Genomic DNA, 21652 nt, shown 5'->3' on the forward strand with positions numbered 1-21652 from the left:
TTCAAAAGCAACAGATATGAACCATGTGGCCCCCCTCAAGTCTCTGATTGGTTACTGCCTGCGAACCAGGGTAACCAGTCAGTGGAAACCAAGAGAGCTGAAAAGCAGGAAGTAGTCTTCTGGCTATTATGTTAGACATCCAGTCACTCCAGTCTTTATACATTACATTTTTGCCTAACTAACTATATTAGAAACATTTTTTATTTTGCACAGCCTATCTACTTACCCGGTTTTTACTTTTACACTGAACAATTCCTTTAACACTAGAGACCAAGGGGAAGCTGTGGGCAGGCAAGGGAACCATAACGTATAACTGGAACGGAGAACAAAGAGCGAGGTCAAGACAGGCCAGGTCAATATGGTACAATTTCAGGAGCAGAAGCGTAGTTGAGGTCACAGGCCAGCAGGTACACAATCAGAATCAGAAGAGTGTCATCCGACATTTCCATCTCTTACCTTATTTCTGTTGCATCCGACATGACGCCTGTGTTTTTTGCACAGCGCGGAAATCGCCGTTGGAGTTCTACCCTAAAGTGTACATTATATTACACAATATACAGCCATCACACACATATACAGCCACTATGGTGAAGGAGGCAGTGGGCATGAAAAACTACACCAGCCCAGAGAAAAAGAGAGCACAGAAAGACCATTTTACCCTCCCCCAATGAATAGTATGAAACTCAGGAACACAATGACATCTCATTCCCGGCTAGGTGCATAGCAGAAGAGGTTGAATCAAGCTAAAGGAAATAAATATGTGCCCCAAGCACCATTATATCTTCAGTCGTCTCTTGGCTTCTTCTATGATGAGAAATCCCATCAGAAATTAGGGGTGGGAAGGAAATCACATGACTTTTTTCACAAAATAAGGAAGTAAAAAAATGTTTCCGCTTTTTCCTTTCCAGCCCCTAATTTGCATATGCATATGCAAATTAGGGGTTGGATTTGGTTCAGTATGTCGCGATGTCGCCAAACGACCGCATCTCTCCCCTATATGCCCACCTTGAGGTGGGCAATATCGGGCTGATCCGATCGTGGGCCCTAGGGCCCAACGATCAGATCCTAACGAATAGTAATGGGCGGTCGGATCGTGGGACCGCATCAACGAATAGATGCGGCCATGATCCGACTGGATTTTTCGTACAATCCGATCGAGATCTGGCCGACTTTCGGGGAAGCCCGTCGGGGGGCGCCATACACGGGCCAATAAGCTGCCGACACGGTCTGTCGGCAGCTTTTATCCGCCCGTGTATGGCCACCTTAAGTGTCACCTATCAGCATAAGCTCTACTTGGACCTGACCCTCAATAGCTAGTCCTTATAACCCAATATTTAATCCAAATATGCACCACGTACTAATATTACACCTGTAGACTAAAATACAAAAACAGAATGACAAAACTAAACTACCTCCACTGGTTATATTTAACACCACAAAGGCTACATAAAATGAACCCTACTGTGAGTCAGGAATGCCCCAGGGGCAACCACTCCCTAGTTGACTTTATTTACATGGTGTGGAGATTCCCCATAATCCATTCCTTTTAGAAGAAGGTAACCCAGTTGATTCAAGTAAAAACTGACATAGCCCTACTGATGAAGCCTAGGGTACTACTATTGCATAATCAGGTGGAGGAAATATCACATTACGACCCCAGCATATTTTCATTTCAATATTGTGTATTTATGCCAAGAAAACAATGGCGATGCACTGGCAATCCACAGGTGGACTAACCATACATTCTTGGGAACAGATAATTGAGGACCCAGAGGTGGGATCACTCTAAATAATTGTCCCCTCTCGGTTTATCGTTGTTCCTTGGTTTTACTCGAAAGGTTTGTATGAACTCTACAATCTTATCATTCCTGCATTACACTGCCCTCTTGTGACCAATTGTAAGAAATGAAGACGCTACTGTTCTTTTCCAATTGTTTTGCAAACTTTATTGTAGAATTTGGCAACTTAACAACAGATGTGTCAACAATATTTTTATAATGTAACTTTACTTTCCTGTTGCTTAATAAAAAAGAATTGTTAAAAAAATACAAATTTAACTATTCTAGCCACCTTATTAAATTACTGTATACTCTGTTGCTATTTTCCTGTATTCCTAGATTAACTTCTATTAGATTTATTCTTTCCATCTTATTAAACCATCTTGTTTCTTCTATCCTACTGGAGAGAGTCTAGGGGTGTTGGTGTTATGATGGTCAAATCATGGGACCAAGGTAGGAACCAATGGTGGTCTGGTGACATGACCAGAGACAAGATGGGGATAGTAAGGTCAAGAATTAGGAACTAATGGTGGCAGTCACTGATATGGGTAGAGGTTAGGCGTATACGCAGGATAAGGCCAGATGCAATAAGCAGAGGAACCAAATGGAGCCTGATGGTACCTGTAGTATGGGGCCTCAAGAAGTCGCTTGGCTGCTCTAACTGGACTTCAGGCACGACGTATCTTAAGGAGATGCTCGCTTGATGGACTCTAAGAATGACAGGATCTCTTCATATATCTTGCTGAAATGTAAAGTACCTGCACTCGTATGCTGTCCAATGGTGGTTGCTCGGTCAAAGCGTAGTATACAAAGTTCAAATTGGACCAGCACTCCAACTGTTTTTCAAATGGTTTAATTCAAACATCACTTGTGTTTCCAACGTTTCGCCCCTCATTGGGGCCTTTATCAAGGATAAAGTGCAAGTGACAGAGATGTGGTTTATATACACAATTTCCTTTCAAAAAACAACTTAACAGTGCAATTGGTGCAAATATTCCAATTAATTATGTATGAAAAAACATTTTGTGGTTCCTCCACTAGATGTCAGTCTAAGACAGCAATATACCAGTGTAAAAGCTAAAACCCAGAAGTAGTGTTCAACACAAATTGGATACATGGTAATATATCTGTGCGAAAAAAATTATGGATACAAAATAGATACTAAAATGTAGATAAAAAGTAAACTTTGATACAGAAAAGAATCCTTGCTTACTCTGTTTCCAAGAGGCGGCAGATCCACAATTTAGTTGGCCATCTTAAATATATTGCAATATATGGACAAACAATCCCTGTTTTGTTTAAAGGATAAGGCATTTTTCAGTAGCAGTATGCACAAAATGTCTCTTGTCTTAAATATATTGATAATGGGTCGAGTGCATAATGCTAAAGCTTCATAAAAAAGGATTAGGGAAATCAACCAGTGATGCAAATGTCTGATTTGTTAAAAATAATTTTATTTGTGTACTTTGGGCCAGCTGTTTCTATAAGGAGCCCAGTGGAAAGAGATCTGAACATAGTGCTGTGTGTGTGTAACATGTCAATTACTTTCTGTTTTACAGCACTCTAAAGCAGCAGCAGCTATTACATGTTTACATTCTCATCAACTGTGAGCAATCGATTGATAACAATTTTGGAGCATAGATTGCTACACTTCTGATGCAGCATAAAGTGTCGGACTGGCCCACAGGGATACCAGGAAAACTCCCGGTGGGCCAAGGTGTCAGTGGGCCCTTGTACTGCTAAACATTTGATCTATTTCAAGGCCATTCCCTATTTCTATTAGAACAAAGAGGCTAAATAGATGGAATAATAGATTATAGTATGTAAAACTATAAATAGAGGTTGAGCTAGGAGATGAAGAATAATAGTACTGACAGTGGGCCCCTGGTCTAAATTTTCTTGGTGGGCCCCTGGTCTAAGGTTTTTGGGTGGGCCCCTGGTGTCCCAGTCCGACACTGGCAGCAAATGTCAAACGGCATGAGCCTGCAACATGCTTGGTGCAAGTCTGCACTGACATGTACATGACCAGTATTCATCAGAGCAGAATGGTGCAAGTAACTTTAATAAATCATGTCGATATGCAACACTAAATTGGGTCCTTTAAAGCATGCCATCCTTAAATGAGTCTTAGATGCATAAGACTTTGTAAGATTGGGAATTGATTTGTCCAGGCTCTTTGGGATTTGATTTGTTCATGAATTTGGCCGAATTCTGCTTAGGATGGTCTGGATTTGGCCAAATCATGAACTGAATCCTGGATTCAGTATATCTCTAAATTTTACTTTTGGGAATGTTTACCTGGATTTTACACCAACATTTTGTCCTGGTGCTCCCTAAAGTGTGAATTTGCCCTCTCTAAATGTTATTATTATAGATATTAAGAGGTTAGAATATTATCCAGATGCATAATTAGCCACGGATCAGCCTGCAAATAGTCCAGTTAGATTGAATTTTATACAGCTGAGCATAAATCACTTATTGCTTGCACATGCCGACCCATAGTGTAATATTTCTATTGCACTGCTTAACCCTCGTCATTAACACACTAAAACTCTGTATTGCATTTCCAAGTAAAATGGACTCCTGTGCTTTGTGTAAAGAATTAGTTGCTTTAACACATTTCACTCATTTTAACATTTTTCTGGACCCATTAAAAAACGTAAAATGGGGTTTCTACTGTATTTGATTATTCATAAAAAATACTTTCTTAAAAATACAATCAGTTTGCTGGGCAGTGTGGGTAATAGATCCTACACTTCTAGTAGAAGAACAGTGGTACTGGTGGATAAGCACAGTGTGGAGTCTAAAGAATAAGCAGTGTTTTTTTTTCATTACATACTGCAGACATGTACTAACTGCTTCTGGCTTTCAAGGAGGTGGTAAGTTCCCCTTTTCTAGGTTCACCCAATCGATGGAATGACATAATGGGTGTTCTCGAATGTTGCTATTGCGCCAAGTTGCTTCTCAGGATCTTTCTTCAGAGCTAAATTAAAAGATAAAATGATTGGTTATTCATATATAAATCCACCTACATATACAAGTAAACCCTCAAAATAGTGCTGCTCTGAGTCCTGTGTCAAAAGAAACTCCACATTTGTTTCCTTCTATTGTGTACACATGGGCTTCTGTATCAGACTCTGTTTTCAGCTTAAACCTCCTTGCCCTGGGCGTGAGCATGCTCAGTTTGCTCTTCTTCCTTCCCCCTCCCTTCTCTGCTGTAATCTAAGTCCAGAGCTAAAAGTGGGCAGGGAGAGACTCAGCCAGGAAGTGATGTCACACCAAGCTAATATGGCAGCTGCTATCCTAAACAAACATAGATCTTCTAGAGCTGTTTATTCAGGTATGATAAAACATTCTACAGAATAAATATAGCATTCTAGCTTGCACTAATGTGGCTAATCTATTGGCAATGAAATGCCCCCGTAGCTTTCCCTTTCCTTTAAGAGAAGTATGGTCCTTTGTGCTCTCCATATGCTCTTTTGAGGACACAAAGTAGAGGACTTGGAGACTACATAGAATATTATTCATTAAGTTGTAATCAACGCTGATATTTAATGAAAAGAGTGGTGTTACTGCACATATATTGGCAGCCAGGGGTCGCCCTGAATATCCCGGGGCCTTGAATATATTGCCTTCTGACCAAACATATTTGCTCATCTGTTATTTACATATTTAGCACCAATATCATTATGCTATTTATTGCCATTTTTGAAGCTTGCAACATATGTTTGCACAAGTTATTTGAACTGTATGAACTGCACTGCTTTGTTATTTTAAGTGTGTGATGAACCTTTTTGATTAATTTGTTTGTGTGGGAACTTTATTTCATGCAGGGGCCTATAAATCAAACTATATTAAAAAAAAAAGAAAGATGATCAAATGCACCTTATATCACTGTATGACCTGTAGACATGGCCTTTTAAAAACAACATAATTATGAGGCTCAATTTGTGGTGTAAATTTTTTATGCATATATTTCTGGTAATCATTCATCACTGTTTCTTTATTCTGATTTTTATGGAATTTTTTTCCATAGACCCATAAATTCTTCATATATTTTACACTGCTTTTAAAGTATACGCAATTTTACACAGCATGATAAATAGGATGTGTTTATTTGGCAAAATAAATCTTAATATCATAATATTTATACATACTTCCGCATAGAAGGATGTACAGTTGTAGCTATTGATAAATCTCTAGAAACATAATCACTGCCCTGGGAATAGACTTCTTGAATCAGGGCTAGAGACATTATCTCTACTATACTGTATTACTGCATTTTAGTCCTCCTCATTTATTACCCAGAAAATATTTTTTTTTTTTCAGAACTGTAGAGTTTCCAGTCAACTTACATGTAGAGCATCATTATCTCCCTGTGTTGTAATCATTGTATTTCTCTTCATATCAATGAAGTTTTTTTTAAAAACTAAAAATACTGCTTGAGAACACCCGGGGGGGCGATTCACTAACTTCGAGTGAAGGATTCGAAGTAAAAAAACTTCGAATTTCGAAGTATTTTTGGGCTACTTCGACCATCGAATGGGCTACTTCGACCTTCGACTTCGAATCGAAGGACAATCATTCGATAGTCGAAGTACTGTCTCTTTAAAAAAATCTTCGACCCCCTAGTTCGCCATCTAAAAGCTACCGAAGTCAATGTTAGCCTATGGGGAAGGTCCCCATAGGCTTGGCTAACTTTTTTTGATCGAAGGATATTTCTTCGATCGTTGGATTTAAATCCTTCGAATCGTTTGTTTTGAAGGATTTAATCGTTTGATCGAAGGAATAATCCTTCGATCGTACGATCGCACTATTTGCGCTAAATCCTTCGACTTCGATATTCGAAAGATTTCAATTCCCAGTCGAATATCGAGGGTTAATTAACCCTCGATATTCGACCCTTAGTGAATCAGCCCCTAAGTGTTTTATTGGGACAGCAGGGATGCCCACTGCACTCACCACAGGGACGCCCACCTCCTCCTCTTCTGCCTGATGCATCTGGTTTGTCAAGAGCCGTTAGTGACATAAAAGGTAGTGCAATTAGGGGATTATTCGTCACGCCATGTTTTTCTTGGTTCAAAATTCAAATAGTTAAAGGCACCATAACCTAACTTCATTGCCCAACATAGGTCTATTTTCAGATAGTTCTTCAGTGTGCTTCTTGTCTAATTTTCCCGTCTGTCCCTGACCTCTCCTAGTCTGCTGCCTGTAGCGACATTTGCCTGTATTTGAGTACTCTTTCAGATCCTGACTTTGCACTGCATTTACGGATTGGTTTTGACCCCGGCCTGTTCTACAACAACGCTTTGCCCTATTCCCGTGCCTCCTGTAGCACGTTATGGTTCCCTTGCCTAGCCAGAATTTTCGCCCTGGTTCTCTCACTTTAAGACCAGCCAGCATTCGAGTAGCAGAGGTCTCCTTTCGAATACGAAAGTTTTGATCAAATACCTGAAAAATGCCTCACTTTCTATCTTATCTCCCAAAAGCATTAGGTATCAAGAGCAAAAACTAAATATGAATGCCAGGGGTCCACTGAACAAAGTATCTGATACTAAAGGCCCTAAAATGAAGTAAGAGCATACAACTTGTCCCAGAAGCCATTTCAGCTACTGAATAATCAACACATTTACTGCATTTTTGGCCAGGTAAAAGCACAAACAAATATATATATTTGTGGGTCAATACGTACAGTTAAGCCCATAAATATTTGGACAGAGACAACTATTTTCTAATTTTGGTTTTGTACATTAAATGAAACAACTCAGGTGCAATTGAACTGCAGACTTTCAGCTTTAATTCAGTGGGTTGAACAAAAAGATTGCATAAAAATGTGAGTCTGCAGTTCAACTGCATCTGAGTTGTTTCATTTAAAATTTATTGTGGTGATGTACAGAACCAAAATTAGAAAAAAGTTATATCTGTCCAAATATTTATGGGCCTAACTGTATTTCTACTGCAAATCATTTAACTGCAAAGCTATGCTAAACGTATCGATTTTTCTGAAATTTTGTGAAAATCGTCACAAAGCTTGCATTTTAGCTCATTATATGCCCCACATTTTATAGCACATCAGCATAAAACATCCAAAATATAAATGCAAGGGGGTCTGAACTGAACTGTTTCATGCCCAATATAAATAAATATACCAAACTATGAGGCGCACAGAGACCCCCAAATGGATATATAGCAGACAAAATTTCCATGGGAAAAACAAAGTTACAAAGAACAGTGCGAAATGCAATAAAACTTCAGTGTTTACAAAACACAAATGAATTAGCAATGTAGAATGCTTCTAATCTATAAGGAATTTTTTGTAGCAACAAGGCACCGTAGTCCCTTAAATACAAACAGTATTATAACCAATCTCAGCACTTCTAATCACTACTCTATAGCTCTATCTTGCCAAACATCAGCGGTCTGTTCCATTGTGTTGGGAATGTCCAGTGTCATTGTTGGGCAAAAGTTGTACCTTTGTGACTTTGTACCACTTGCCCAGTGTTCTGTTGTGCAGTGCATTTCTCATGGGAGTTTGCATTCCTATTGCTGGTGCCTATAAAATCTCTGATCCCCAGCACCCCACTGATGGAGGCCCAAATTGGGTGCAATATAAGCTCACCATAGACATTAAGATTATTCTCTCCTTAATGGCGGATTTTAAAGCGTTCCGACAAATCCGTCAAATTATCGTGAGGTTAGTGGATGGTGCCTCCAGCGATTTTTCATCCGACATTGGTCGGAAAATAGATCGGACAGGTTAGAAGATTTTCATCAGTCACAGTGAAATGTATGTATTGTCCAATTGTTTGCAGGGCCAGGCAGACAGCTACCCACAGTTTTCCTGGACTTCAACTAAATAATATCATTTGAAATGGTCATTTTAGTTGATGGACATATCAAACAATTATTGATTCTTTAAAGATAAGCTTGGTCTTACGATAAATATATCTTTTAAAACATCTAAACACCTTTACTCAAGTTCTATTCAGCTTGCAATATGGGTTAATGCTCACTTGTCCTTGCTTCTAACATGAAGGCAGTTAATTCATTTTTAGTAAAGGTATTTTTTTTTAATATCTGCATTTCTTGATGATTCATTATGCAGTTATTTCAGTTCCATTATGCTAATGGGGCTTAGTCAAGCCCCATTACAATAACGGAACACAATCATTCTTAATGCTGTGAAGTAAAACCACCATATATTAATAATTTTTAAGGTGGACGTTGGAGGCAGTGGGCAAGTTTCATTGTACTATGTGTCAACAGACTAACAGGGCCGGATTTACATAGCAGGTGCCCCTAAGCCCACTACTGTTCATCACCCCTGTCCCTCCCTTTTAGTCGTGCAAATTTTCATCATTGGGACTAGAGCAATGGGGATTGGCGCACAGGAAATTTTAAAAAAAAGTATGTATCTCCCGCGGATCTCCAGTGTTTCTGAACCAATGTGGGTGTGGATGGGCAGCATGCCGCCCCCTAAAATCTTGCCGCCCTAGGCCTGGGCCTTTCCACAAATCCAGGCCTGCAGAGTAAATGTTAATGGTGGATATGCCTTATATGTACATAGGAATAGAATATATTTAATTATATGATAATATGTAAAACTAATTAAAGTGAACATGTGGAACAAGTGGAAAATCTAGACCAGTTAAATTGCTGGCTCCCGTTATTTTAGATTACAAGCAAAGTCCCTTTAAAAACACTAAAAAAAGAAAACAAAACATTATTTACTACCCTGCCAGTAGCGTCACTAGACGGGGGCGGGCCCTGGTGCGTGTCGCGCAGCCGGGCCCCGCCCCCTCCGTACGGCCCCATTTTCAGCGGTGTGCGGGCTGCCAGGCGGGGGCCCTGAGGGGGTGCAGGCCCTGGCCCGCTCGCACCCCCTGCTCCCCCGGTAGTTCTGCCACTGTGTCCTACATTCCTAACTAAATTTCACCTGTCATGAGGAGGGCAAATGAGCAGATAGTATTGTAGCAAATGAGCCGAGTAAATAAATATTGCAACTCTGAATCATAAATAGCATCGCAGGTTGGAATCAAATTTGTAAGAACGTATTTGTACAACTAGGGGCAGATTTATTAAGGGTCGAATTGAAAATTCAAATTCATATTTTAAGGTCAAAACTCTCAAATTCAAATTGTGAATTATCCAAACTCGATTCAAGTTTGAATTCAAATTTCGAGATCTGTCATAAGAACTCGAATTCGACTATTCACCAATTAATACCTGTTGAGTTCATGTATAAAAGTCAATGGGAGAGGTTCAGGCCTCAATTTGGACATGTTACTTGCCTACCTGAGTCAGAAAAATCGCAGGCATAAACTACGTTTCCGACATGACTGACGGATGTGAACGCTGCACACTGCTGTAAGAAATATTCATTTTGGGTATGCCATTATTGGGAATGTTACATATCAATTTGTCTTCCAGGAAGCTTACATTCCACTTCACACCCTTGTCTTGGAATTGTAGCTGGTTTCTACATGAGCTATAAAACTGATTTTCTATGCAAAAACTTGCTCAACACGATGTAGGCAAGCTGAGGGTTTTTCTCGGCATCTTATTAGTTGGGAGGTTTGCTTTGGGGGGCAGGTGAGAACACAGGATTAAAGAACCCTGGACAGAAGGGAGCTGAGAGAAGAGGAAGGAGGCAGCTGGGAAACTGGAGAAGCCGGAGGAGCCTGGGACAAGACAACATGTGAGGAATGCAGGCCAGAGGGGAAGCCATGATGATGCTAACCTCTATTCCATTGCTATTGTGGTAACAAAAATGTAGACTTGTATAATGTGTAACTGTAAATATTGTAATCATTGTTTAGTCTAAGTGTAATCATTTATGTGTAACAATTCATTGATTTATTTTACAATATATCACTTTAATATACGCTCATTGGTGTGGATTCATTGTCTGCTTGCTCAAAAGAACCAGATTCTAGTAAGAGGGTTGCGGATTATATTATTATCAATATATACTATAAACTGACAGTGGCGAGCCAGGCAGGAGTGCAATGCATGGCATTTAATCCATATTTATAAGTGTGTAATATTGTGTAGTAAATGAATTGATTGTTTTGTTGTTAAAATAATCATGGAGGTTTTAGCTAAAAAGATGGCCATGGTCAAATGCTCAGGACAGTTTGTTAAATGTATGCAAGGATCTCCAGATCCATGGGCTAAGGCTCAAGATTATGTGGCCAGGGCAATTCATGACAAATCTCTGTGTATGTCAAAGGGTAAAGGTGCACTGGTTTATGCTGCCTGTTGGATAGCAGAGCAGTATACAATTTTATCTATGCAAAAAGGGAACCTGGAAGAAAAAGATAATTGTTTAAATGTGTTAGTAGATTCAGTAGGAAATGCTGCTGCTATTACAGTTAGCAACCAGCACATTACTACAGAATACAAGCAGGTTTGCATGGAGAATGAACAGCTCAAACAAAAGCTGAGAGAGGCAGAAAGTGTGGTTACAACCTTCAGAAAAGCAGGGGCTGATCATTCAAATTGCAAATCAAATTGTTAAAAGCTCAGTTTGGAGCGAGTAGTTGGTGAGCAAAATGCTAGAAATTATAATAGTAAAAAAGATGAACCAGAACTTAAAGGAGAAGGAAACAAAAAATGTATAACCTACCCCATTTTGTGCAACATCAGGCCCGCTCCTGAAACGCCGGATTAAAAACTGTAATTTCATAATAGTTTTTGGGCACCAGTGTCTCGCAGTTTTGCTGCTATGTAAAGTTTGGCGCTGCCATTTTCAAATAGGCGCATCACTTTCCAGCCCTGCACTCCCTCGCTAATGCGCATATTTTGTGACCCTGTGATGTCATCTTACATATCTTAGGTATGCGTATTTTCATTTTTAATTTCATTTTTAATTAATTACTGCATACCTCAGTCAGACACCTGTTCATTGGATTGCTTTTCATCTTTAAATTACAGCTTAGCTTCTCAGCTCCAGCACTCGCTCGCTGACGGGCTGTAAACTAAAACCAGAGCGACGAGCGCAGGAGCTTCAAAGCTGTACTGAGTGTCTTAGCAGCGGGGAAGCAGGATCGCGATGGTAGCTAGAATGAATAAGGCGAGGGCACAGAGGTCAGCGATGATGTACGGCTCCATCACGTGACTGCAACATCATCGCTACACAGGGAACACATCAGATTCTAGTGTGCATGCGCAGGGCACTGCTGCTAAGTATTGCGCATGCGTGTGCCCTATTCAGAGTGATTTTCAGACTGCAAACTGGGTATGATTTTATATACATGTTTACATTTTTATTTTAAACTATTGCAGTCCTAATATTGAGGAAGAAACTAATGAGGGAATGTTTGGTGTTAAAGATATGCTCTCTTCATTGGCAACACTTAGAGCTAAAGTTTATTTTTGACTTTCCTTCTCCTTTAAAGTTAATCTACCTAGTGTAGAATGTTTTAGACAAGCCAAGCCTACTAAATTGCCTTGTAAGTCTACAGAAAATATTGACTGAAGTACAAAAGCAGGACTTTGCTAAAAAACAGGTTTATAAGCCTACGCAACCCAGGAAGCAGCCTGGCAATGAAAGGGTGTTTGCCATACAGGCATCCCGCCCTTCATCGTGGTGCTCTCTGGAAGAACCCTGGGCCGGGTGTCAGGTAAATAAATACAATCACTTGGGGTGCTTAACTTTTGGCACCTTCAATTGCCTTTCCTTCTCCTTTAAATTCCTGCCATATTTACAGTTTACATCCAGAGCTTTAGGCTAAGATTACACACACGATTTTCTCCACCAACAGGAAAGCACTCAATACGGCCCAGGTATCGTGTTTTTTTTTTCCTGCTGGTGGAGAAGGTAATCTTGATGGTTTAAAATGGCTCATTGTGTAAACCCATCACCAAACACTGCCCTAATACTGCAGGAGTCTGAATAAAGTAAATTAAGGTTTACTTTTGCACATTTTGTGATTTCTGCTTTACATCGAGGATTATTTAAAAACACAAAACACTGCTTTGCAGTCCCTGAACGTGACAAATAAAAATGTAAAACCAGTATGCAAGATGTTGCAGAATACTCATTTTAAAAACCCTACCTCTGATGTATTGATCAGGCGAATCAGAGTGCTGACTGCAAATGGATTTTCAACGTTCAATAGGATGAATATCTTTTGCAAACTTCCTCGTGTGCTCTTGCCGTTAAAACAAAACAATTTTGCAATAATGAAAGAGCCATGTCCTGTCCATTTCTAATCCTAACATAACATTACTTGTATTTACTGGCAATATGATTAACAATATGCAAATAAGCAAGGAAGGGACGGAGTACAAAGTATAGTAATGAAAGTTCATTCAGTCCAGTCAGATTCTGGACATATTGCCTCGAGTAGCTACTACAAGAGAAGGTTGGCAACTTCCTTCTTCAATGGGATACTGATCCAGGGATCATTAATGCAAAACAGTGGAAAAAAATCTACTGTCCCTACAGTTCAAATTATTATTTTGGGAACAGGAGCAGAAAGGTGGGGGGAAGTTCCCAAAAGGGGATAATACAACTTTGTTTAAAGCAAATTTCTGCCTCTTAACACTTAGTGCCATGTAACATTTTTAAGGACATGTAAAATAATTTTAATGGGGGGGTGCCAAAATTTTAGGCAGCCCCACTGAAACAGGTTTTAATTTTAAGCACTGGTGACCCAACGTGTGAAGCAACTCTCTGTGTTTACTGTACTGCAAATGCACAAACAAGAATCTGCACTAGGGACACCGAAGACACGGGAAAAACGGAAAGTAAAATGCCAGCGTTTACAGTTTTACCCACAAGCTGGTGCAGTTTTCTCAGGACAGGGAGGAGGAAACAAAATTTGGCACACCCCAACGAAATGTGCTTTATATATTCCTTAAAGCAAACAGGTTCATATTTGAAGATTCCACCAAGTTGCATACCACGCTGCAGTTTTTAAACACTAAGTACTTCTACATTTGTGTAAAAGATTATAAGTGTCCGGATCAGGCCGGGACTCGAACTCTTGTTTGTGCTGTTCTTGACACTCTTGGGGCTGATCCTGAACTTCTTCATTGTTGTTCCTGAATTTGCCTGTTCCCAGTTTGTCTCCTCCCTTCTCATTACCCTCATGTGTTCCCTATTCCCCATCTTCTACCCTTTATAAACCCGCCCTCTGCTTTGCTCTGGGCTGAGTCATTGAATGTATTTTGTTTGTTTCTGTTTGACCTGCCAACCTGAAAACCTTGATTCTTGAAAACCTTGATTCTTGAAAACCTTGTCTTTGAATACCTTGTTCCTGAATACCTTTTACTTTGTTCCTGAGTGAGTACCTCAAAGTTCCTGTGCTCCCCATTTTTTCCTCACCTTGTGGATACCCCGATTATCCTGCCTTTTGTTTTCTGTGTTCTGGCTGCCATTAAATCTTCTATCATTATGTCTTTGCCTCACCTATGGGTACATCCCTGGGCTTCCACCATATCCACTCCCCATACAGCGGCTATCTCAGTTACAGCGGTTCCCCATTGTAAACCTTACAAGAAGTACCCAATGGCTTTTGCCGACATACTGTAACTAATTCAATTTAAAGTGCTCAAGAAACACAAGTTTACAAAAATATGGCACATAAAACTGCCCCCCCCTTTTTTTTTATTTAAAGAAGTTGCGTTTATGAAAGGTGAAACAATCCTTGGAAAAAATATCCAATTTAAAAATGTTTGCCCTTTTCACTTATATTCTTGAAAACAGCCACAAGCAATGACAAAACAAGGGCAGATTTCAGCCAGCACAAAAGCTTCTGTGTGTTCTAGAGCATTTTCAGGTCAAAAAGTTGAGTTTTGTGGGCATATCCCTTTCTTCTGTATGGGTGGCGCCAGGGGTGAATCTTTTCAGCTTTTACACCTGTGGAGCTCAAACCTAATATTAAAATATCTTATAACTCTTTCCATCCATGTCATTTAACATTATTTGAGATATAAAACGGTTTCCCTGATATGGATAAACTCATTTTGGGATGGGCAATTACATTCTACTAAACTAGGCTAGCCACATTGCGCACACCCCCAATAAATAATCAGACAGTTAAGAAACGAATGCCAAAAGATTTAAAACATAAGGCACTTAGCCTCTGTACACAAAAAAATTCAACAAATATTTATCCTCTGTCATATTCTTCATCTGCTGATGGGCTCAAAGAACATGAAAAAGAAGTCAAATTGTGATTGTGGCATGCACATAGACAATGATGGGGGCTCAACAGTTTCTGCAGAAAGTAAATTCTACACAACTTCTATTCTCCCTAAGGGTAAAAAACATGTAGCAGTGTCACACTCAAAGGTGATGTTTCCAGTCACAGCCATTTGGCTGACTTTCTATTACACAAAGCAGATATCACACTAGGGACCCATGTGTTAAACATCATTTTTAAAAGTAATTTTAGGTAATGTTCTAATACACATTATTTGTATATATTTTTGCTTCATCTGTCCGGCTATTAATATACTCTGCACTACTGGTTCTGAATCCTGAAACAATGTAGTAGAAGCCCACTGATTAACAACGACCTGGAAGAGACATTAGGGGTCAGATTTATCAAAATTTCAGATTAGGGGGCACATTTACCTAGGTTAATTAACCCTCGATATTCGACCGTCAAAGTAAAATCCTTCGACTTTGAATATCGAAGTCGAAGGATTTACCGCTATTCCTACGATCGAAGGAATAATCCTTCGATCGAACGATTAAATCCTTAGGATCGAACGATTAGAAGGATTTTAATCCATCGATCGAAAGATATTCCTTCGATCAGAAAATTGTTAGGAAGCCTATGGGGACCTTCCCCATAGGCTAACATTGGCCTCGGTAGGTTTTAGGTGGCGAACTAGGGGGTCGAAGAATTTTTCTATCGGATGGTCGAATAGTCAAACGATTTTTAGTTAGTATCGTTCAATTCGAAGACGAAGGTCATAGTCGAAGTAGCCCATTCGATGGTCGAAGTAGCCATATTCGACCATTCCAAATTCGAACTATTTTTACTCAATTAATTCACTCGAGCTAAGTAAATGGGCCCCTAGAACTCGCCACATTAAAACTCATTCACTTTCTATTCATTCCTATGGAGTTTTAAGAATCATATTTATCAATGGAGTTCACCATTTGATAAATACAATTCTAAAAACCCCATATGAATGAATAGAAAGTACGTGAGTTTTTCTGTTGCAAGCTCTAATCTCACATTTTGATAAATCTTCCCCTAATTCTTCTATACTGTTGCAAGAGTCAGAACACACATAAAAGGGAAATACAAAACTACATTATATTGCAAATACATTTACAAATAACTCCAAAACAATAATAAATAATTAAAACTAAAGTGACAGAGACCTTTGTAAACTCTTTTTTGGAGATAGGAGTGCCATAAAATACAGCCCCAGGACTTCACTATTCTTTATGGAATTCTGTTGAGCAGGGAAGTATTTTTGAGCTGCACTAGCTCCCACAATACAGTGATGCACTATCGCAGCACTTCACTGCTGTTAGTATTGCTTTGACAATGTACATAAAATATCATGCACCACTTTTAATCATTTCATTTCGCACTTCAGTTAAGGCCTTTGATATGCCTAGTATGCACTTGACCTAATTAAATCAGTACAGGTATAGAAATGTTGCTTCAGAAATGATGATATATTATTATTGCGTGTAAATACACAAAATAGGAAATAAAGGAGATGAAACTGATCAAAGCAGAGAGGTCTTCATTAAGCCAGAATTTGGTAACATTAATCAAAAAGCGGTCTTTTATCTACAAGTCTTAACCTGAAACAGGTGCTATGTTACATTGTGTAAGAGATCAAATTCACATATATTCTCAGTAAAGCTTTTATGAAGTTCAGATATTTCTGAAGTTGATGTAGGTGGTACATTGTCCAGTACAGGATTAGGCTCTGGCAAGGAACTTTCAGCTGCTGAAGGTTCATCTTCACAAAGATCCTGCACATAAGGAGGGCTTTCTACAGGGAGAAGATTTTGTTCATCAGAGCTATCATCAAAATGTAAACCATCCAATATTCCAGTGGCAGCATCTAAGTGTCTATTACTTACAGATGCTTTGAAATCAGAGTCTGCCCTTTCTCCACTTAGTACCTCTGTGGTACTTGCTGAAGCAGAGGTAGCTGGTGGCTGGCTGTGCAGGAAGTTGATTGATTCAACATTAGTTTTGTTTTCAGGTACCAGGGAGTTGTGGTCATTGGATGGGAGATCCTCTACCATTGGTGTGTCACTGCCACTGTCAATGGTGATAATAATGGGAGAAGCAGCTGGAGAACTAGTTTGTTCCCTACGACGTTTTTTCTTGTGCTTCTTTTTCTTCTTCTTTTTGTGGTGCTTTGCCCCTTCGGCTGCTTTGCCCTCATATACTATTTCTACGCTTGGGCTTCTTGTCTTTTTTTTTAATTTCTGCTTAGGTTCAGAGGATGAACCCATTAAATCATTTTTAAAATGCCCAGTGTGATTGCCTAGAGAAGCCTTGACGGTTTGCAGACCTCCCTCTTTTCCTTTGGCAGATGAAGATTCTCGATTGTTTCTTTCCCTTTTATGCTTTTCTAAATGGTGGGTTTTGTATTTTCTTTTTCCGCTTGGTTTGTCAGATCTGGTATGCTCAGTCCCTGATGTATTCATCGGACTGCTTGAGCGACTCCTTGACCTGTATCTGTCACGGCGATATTGTTTGCTGGTAATATAGCCCCTCGCTCTTCTTGTATCTTTCTTTTCAGAGTAAGACTGAATTTTATATTCTGGGCTAGCAGAGGGTCTTGAATAATGTCCTCGACCACAAGTCCGTCTCCTGTAGGACTGCTCGTAGCCATCTCTATTCCGATTTCGACTGTAATAGGTATATTCCCACTGATAAGAATTGCGATAGTTGTTGGTGGAAAAATCATTGTTGCGATCATGACTTTGTGATCTTCCCCTACTGAGATTACGGCTTCTAGAGCTGGACTCACATATCTCTCTAGAGCTTTCACTAGTTAGTGACACAGTCCTACTCCTCCAAGACAGACTCCGATCTCTACTCCTGGATCTCTTCCTTTCTCTCCTACGTTTATGCCTGCTCTTTTCAAGACTTCTGGGACTGTTTCTGCTGCAATGCCTCCTACGATTGTTGTGGCTCTTATTGCGAGAAGAACGAGAATAACAATCTGAACTCCGTGACCTATCCCTCCATCTGGACAATGCATAACTATTGTGCAAATCCCCCTTATACTTTCCAGTAGATATATCAAGCAGATGTTTTCCCTTCTCTTTTTTCCTGGAATGGCAATGTTTGCTAGATACGGTTTTTCCCTTATGGTTGGTTTTACGTAAACGTTTTTCTTTTGCAGGTGTGTACAAAGAGGAGGATGATCTGCTCAATTCACTACTGGCACTTAGGATGAATGGTTTAAGCAGAGGCTTTTTTGTATCTTCTGTTTTAATCTCACACAAGGAGCTCTCAGAGTCAGATGATAATTCAACTAATTCTGGAGTTCTTTCTGCCAGTGGTTTAACATAGCCTACTATAACACAGTCATCAGCTGGTAAGGACTGATCCTGCAGGATATCAGTTGTTTCACTATTGGACAAATCTTGTGAAATCTGTGTGATGCTGGGTGGCTCATCATCTGAGCTTTCTGAGATATCTAGTGTAGTGGATGCAGTAGCTGAGGCTTGCTCCAATGTGGAATAAGAGGGACCAGGTGTCTCATCGTCCCAAGATGTCTGGCCAACACCTATAGCAGCAGAAGCAATATCTGGATCTCTGGTATCTGCTTCATCTGGCGATATTGTTATGACAGATGACTCAGATCGACTTTCTTCCTCATATGAAGGAGCGGGACAATCATAGTTTGAATGCTGATCATATGCTTCAATATTGTAAGGGCATCGGGCAAAATTGACAAACTCATGTATGAAATGGTCTGTGCGGTGAAGCAAAAATGGTCGAAGATCCTCAATAAATGCTTGACTTTCCATGTCATATCGTGCAACATTACTCATAATAATATGCTGTACAATGTTAACAAGCGAACCATGGCTACCAAAGAGGACTGTCAATTCTCTTTTCAACCATGGTACTAGCCGATGGTGGCAAGCAGGATTACGCCGGAAAAACTCAGCAGAAATATCTCTGTAACGTCCTCCATCCTGGATATTTCTGACACGTATTCCAGACCGGTACAATGCCCTTCTGAAGTTAATGAGTTCTTGCTCTTGAATTTGTCTCATAGAACGACCTTCTGCACTGGCTTGTCGTCTGGAAGCTAGCCTTCTTATCATCTGGTGGATTTCTTCACCTCTTTGATGAAATGACTGATTTGAAAACCCTTCAAATAAAATCCCATTGTCAGGAGGTGAAAATGTCCTTTGAGTGTTTGAAGACCTTAATGGGCGAATGGGTACATGGTGGTCTCTAGTTATAGTTGTGCGATAACGAAATCTATGTCCATCAGGACTGGCAAATGAGCCATTCACTGTAGGCCTCAAGACATATTCTTTAAAATCATCCTCTGCTTTGACACTATGGAAAATGGAGTAAAATGGTTGTTTGCATAGAGGACATTCGGCTTTGTTCTTTGCCCACTCTTGAATGCAACGAAAACAAAATTTGTGCAGACATTGATCAAGATGTGACACATTGTCAAATCTGTCCAAACATATTGGGCACTTTGAGTCTGGGGATGCATCTGTTGATGTTCTATAACTCTGCAATTTGCTTGTGCCAGCCTTAGGAGAAAAGCTTCCATCCAACGAATAACTGTTAGAGGATGATGACATCATCTAAAATAGAAGAAAAACAACTGTTTCGCAGTGCTTGTCACATTTAGTAATCGTATATCTTTTATAAAAAAAGATAAATACATTTTTTTTTAAAGAGACAATTACATTTCTACTTCACGAAAAATACATACCTATATTCAGGACCCACATTGTATTTAAAGGGCAGTTCACTTTATTAACTTTAATCATGATAGTCAATTATTTTTTAATGTTTTGGTCAATTGTGATTTGTGAAATATTTTCATACTTTATTCTGCAACTCTGCAATGAAGCAGCTATTTTTAGTACATGGGTTTCTGCATCCTGTCATTTCTGTATAACAGACTATGCTGCAGTTAAAAGAGGCCATTTCGGTAATAGTTATAATATTTTTCAGTTGTTTATCATTATTTTTTATTATCTCATTATTTAGCTTATTTTGTTCAGCAGCTCCCAAGTGTGGGATATCATGCATCTAAGATGCAATTTAATCTACAACCAGGCAGTTGGTAAAATAAGTAATAAAAAGAATTAGGATCATAAACACCAATGGGTAGATGTAGTAAGTCTTTTCAGGTCTCAAAGTGAAAAACACTCACCAGTTTAAGGAAGAGGTCCAGGTGCACCACCCTGAACCTTCAGCTGAGGGAGCGGATAACCGTATGTAGAAATTGAGCAGGCACTTCCAGGCAGATTTTTCAATTAAAAAGTAAATATTTATTGGAGTGCACTAGGACACAGCCTAACGTGTTTCGTATCAACAGGATACTTAATCATAGGCTCCAGAAAAGTCTGCCTGGAAGATTGGTTCCTAGAAGTGCCTGCTGAATTTCTACATAAAGTAATAAAAAGAAACAATAACATTAAAATTGTAACCTCACAGAGCAAGAATTGTTTTGACAGCTGGGTTAGTGATCCCCATCTGACAGCTGGAAAGAGGTAGAAGAAGGCTAATAATCCATAAACTAAAAAAACGAAAACCAACTGGAAAGATGATAAGAATAGGGCATTCTAGAACATATGAAGTTAACTTTTAAAAGGTGAACATCCCTTTTTTATGTTGACCCAATGACATCAAACTGGAGAGGTACCCAGAAAGTACCTGCAACCCCTGGCACCTCCCTCCTGCCTACAATCAAGCTGTCTTGTACATTTCTGACTGAGCATGGGGGAGGGGGGTCATTGTAAAGTGAAGTAAAGTAAAACACAGAAATGTGACGTTATGCCTCTCAGTTAGTCATAAATACCCAGATTTGGCTGGGCAGTTTGGTTGATTTCAGCTCTAATGCCTGACCATCTGAAAATGTATGCTAGGCTAAGGAGCAATGTTAAAGGAGACATATAAGATAAATGAAAAAACCCTAATTTTGTAGGCAACTATGAGTAATATATAGTGTTGCTTTTACATGGTGCTAAAAATTAAAATTATCTTTTAAAAAATAGCCCCTTTATTGGAGCTCCCTATAGATGTTCACTGGTCTCTGCTTCAAATGAGGGGTGGGTGTGTCCTAACAGTCCCTGCCAGAAGCACAGTAGGAGGGGTACAGCGAATCACAGCCCTGCAGTCACACAAGCACTGACAGGCTTCAGTTCCCTATCAGGTCCTGCTAGCTGCTGATTGGTTCCTGTCCTACAAAGCAGCTATTTCTGTGCGGGAATGTAAAGGCATGTTGTGCAGCAATATGATAGGCAAAAGAATAAGGGACTAAAAACTAAATTTTGTATTTGCGACATGGCCCAATAAATGTAAGTTATATAGGGTACCGCTGCCATAGATTGGGTGATATCTGTCACTATAATAGTGACAAGCGAGAGCCCAACTATCACAGCGGATATAGTTCTGAAGCACAGTCACTACACGTTGAGCACTAACACATCTTACTGCATCTGCCGCTTCCTGTCTCCCTCCCACTCGCCGCCGCTTCATTCTCTTCTCCCTCATGACGAGACCGTAGACTTCCCGATTATGTGAGCATTCTTACAGTTCTCCCCTTCTTATTACACAATCCTGCCCTCTCACCCCGCCCGGTACAATATGAAATCAGGCAAGGCATTCTGGGGTAGGGAAAGTTCATTGTGCCAGCTACGTAGCTAGCGCCCCTAGCGGTTA

General features: G+C 39.7%; 1 protein-coding gene across 2 annotated transcripts; it reads right to left on the reverse strand.

Annotated features, from left to right (window-relative positions):
* Positions 1–16109: 16109 nt before the first annotated feature.
* topors.S (topoisomerase I binding, arginine/serine-rich, E3 ubiquitin protein ligase S homeolog) lies at positions 16110–21615 on the reverse strand. Of its 2 annotated transcripts, none has more exons than XM_018243731.2 (2): positions 21425–21615; positions 16110–19563 (listed from the first exon to the last, which is right to left on the reverse strand). In XM_018243731.2, exons 1-2 carry the CDS (start codon positions 21482–21484, stop codon positions 16576–16578), a joined length of 3048 nt encoding a protein of 1015 aa, XP_018099220.1. In that variant the 5' UTR covers positions 21485–21615; the 3' UTR covers positions 16110–16575. The 2 variants fall into 2 exon arrangements, with proteins under 2 accessions (XP_018099220.1, XP_018099219.1); XM_018243730.2 differs by having other exon boundaries at positions 21416–21615.
* Between the last annotated feature and the right edge of the window lie 37 nt (positions 21616–21652).

Source organism: Xenopus laevis, chromosome 1S (assembly GCF_017654675.1).
Source record: "Xenopus laevis strain J_2021 chromosome 1S, Xenopus_laevis_v10.1, whole genome shotgun sequence".
NCBI classification, from domain to species: Eukaryota; Metazoa; Chordata; class Amphibia; order Anura; family Pipidae; genus Xenopus; species Xenopus laevis.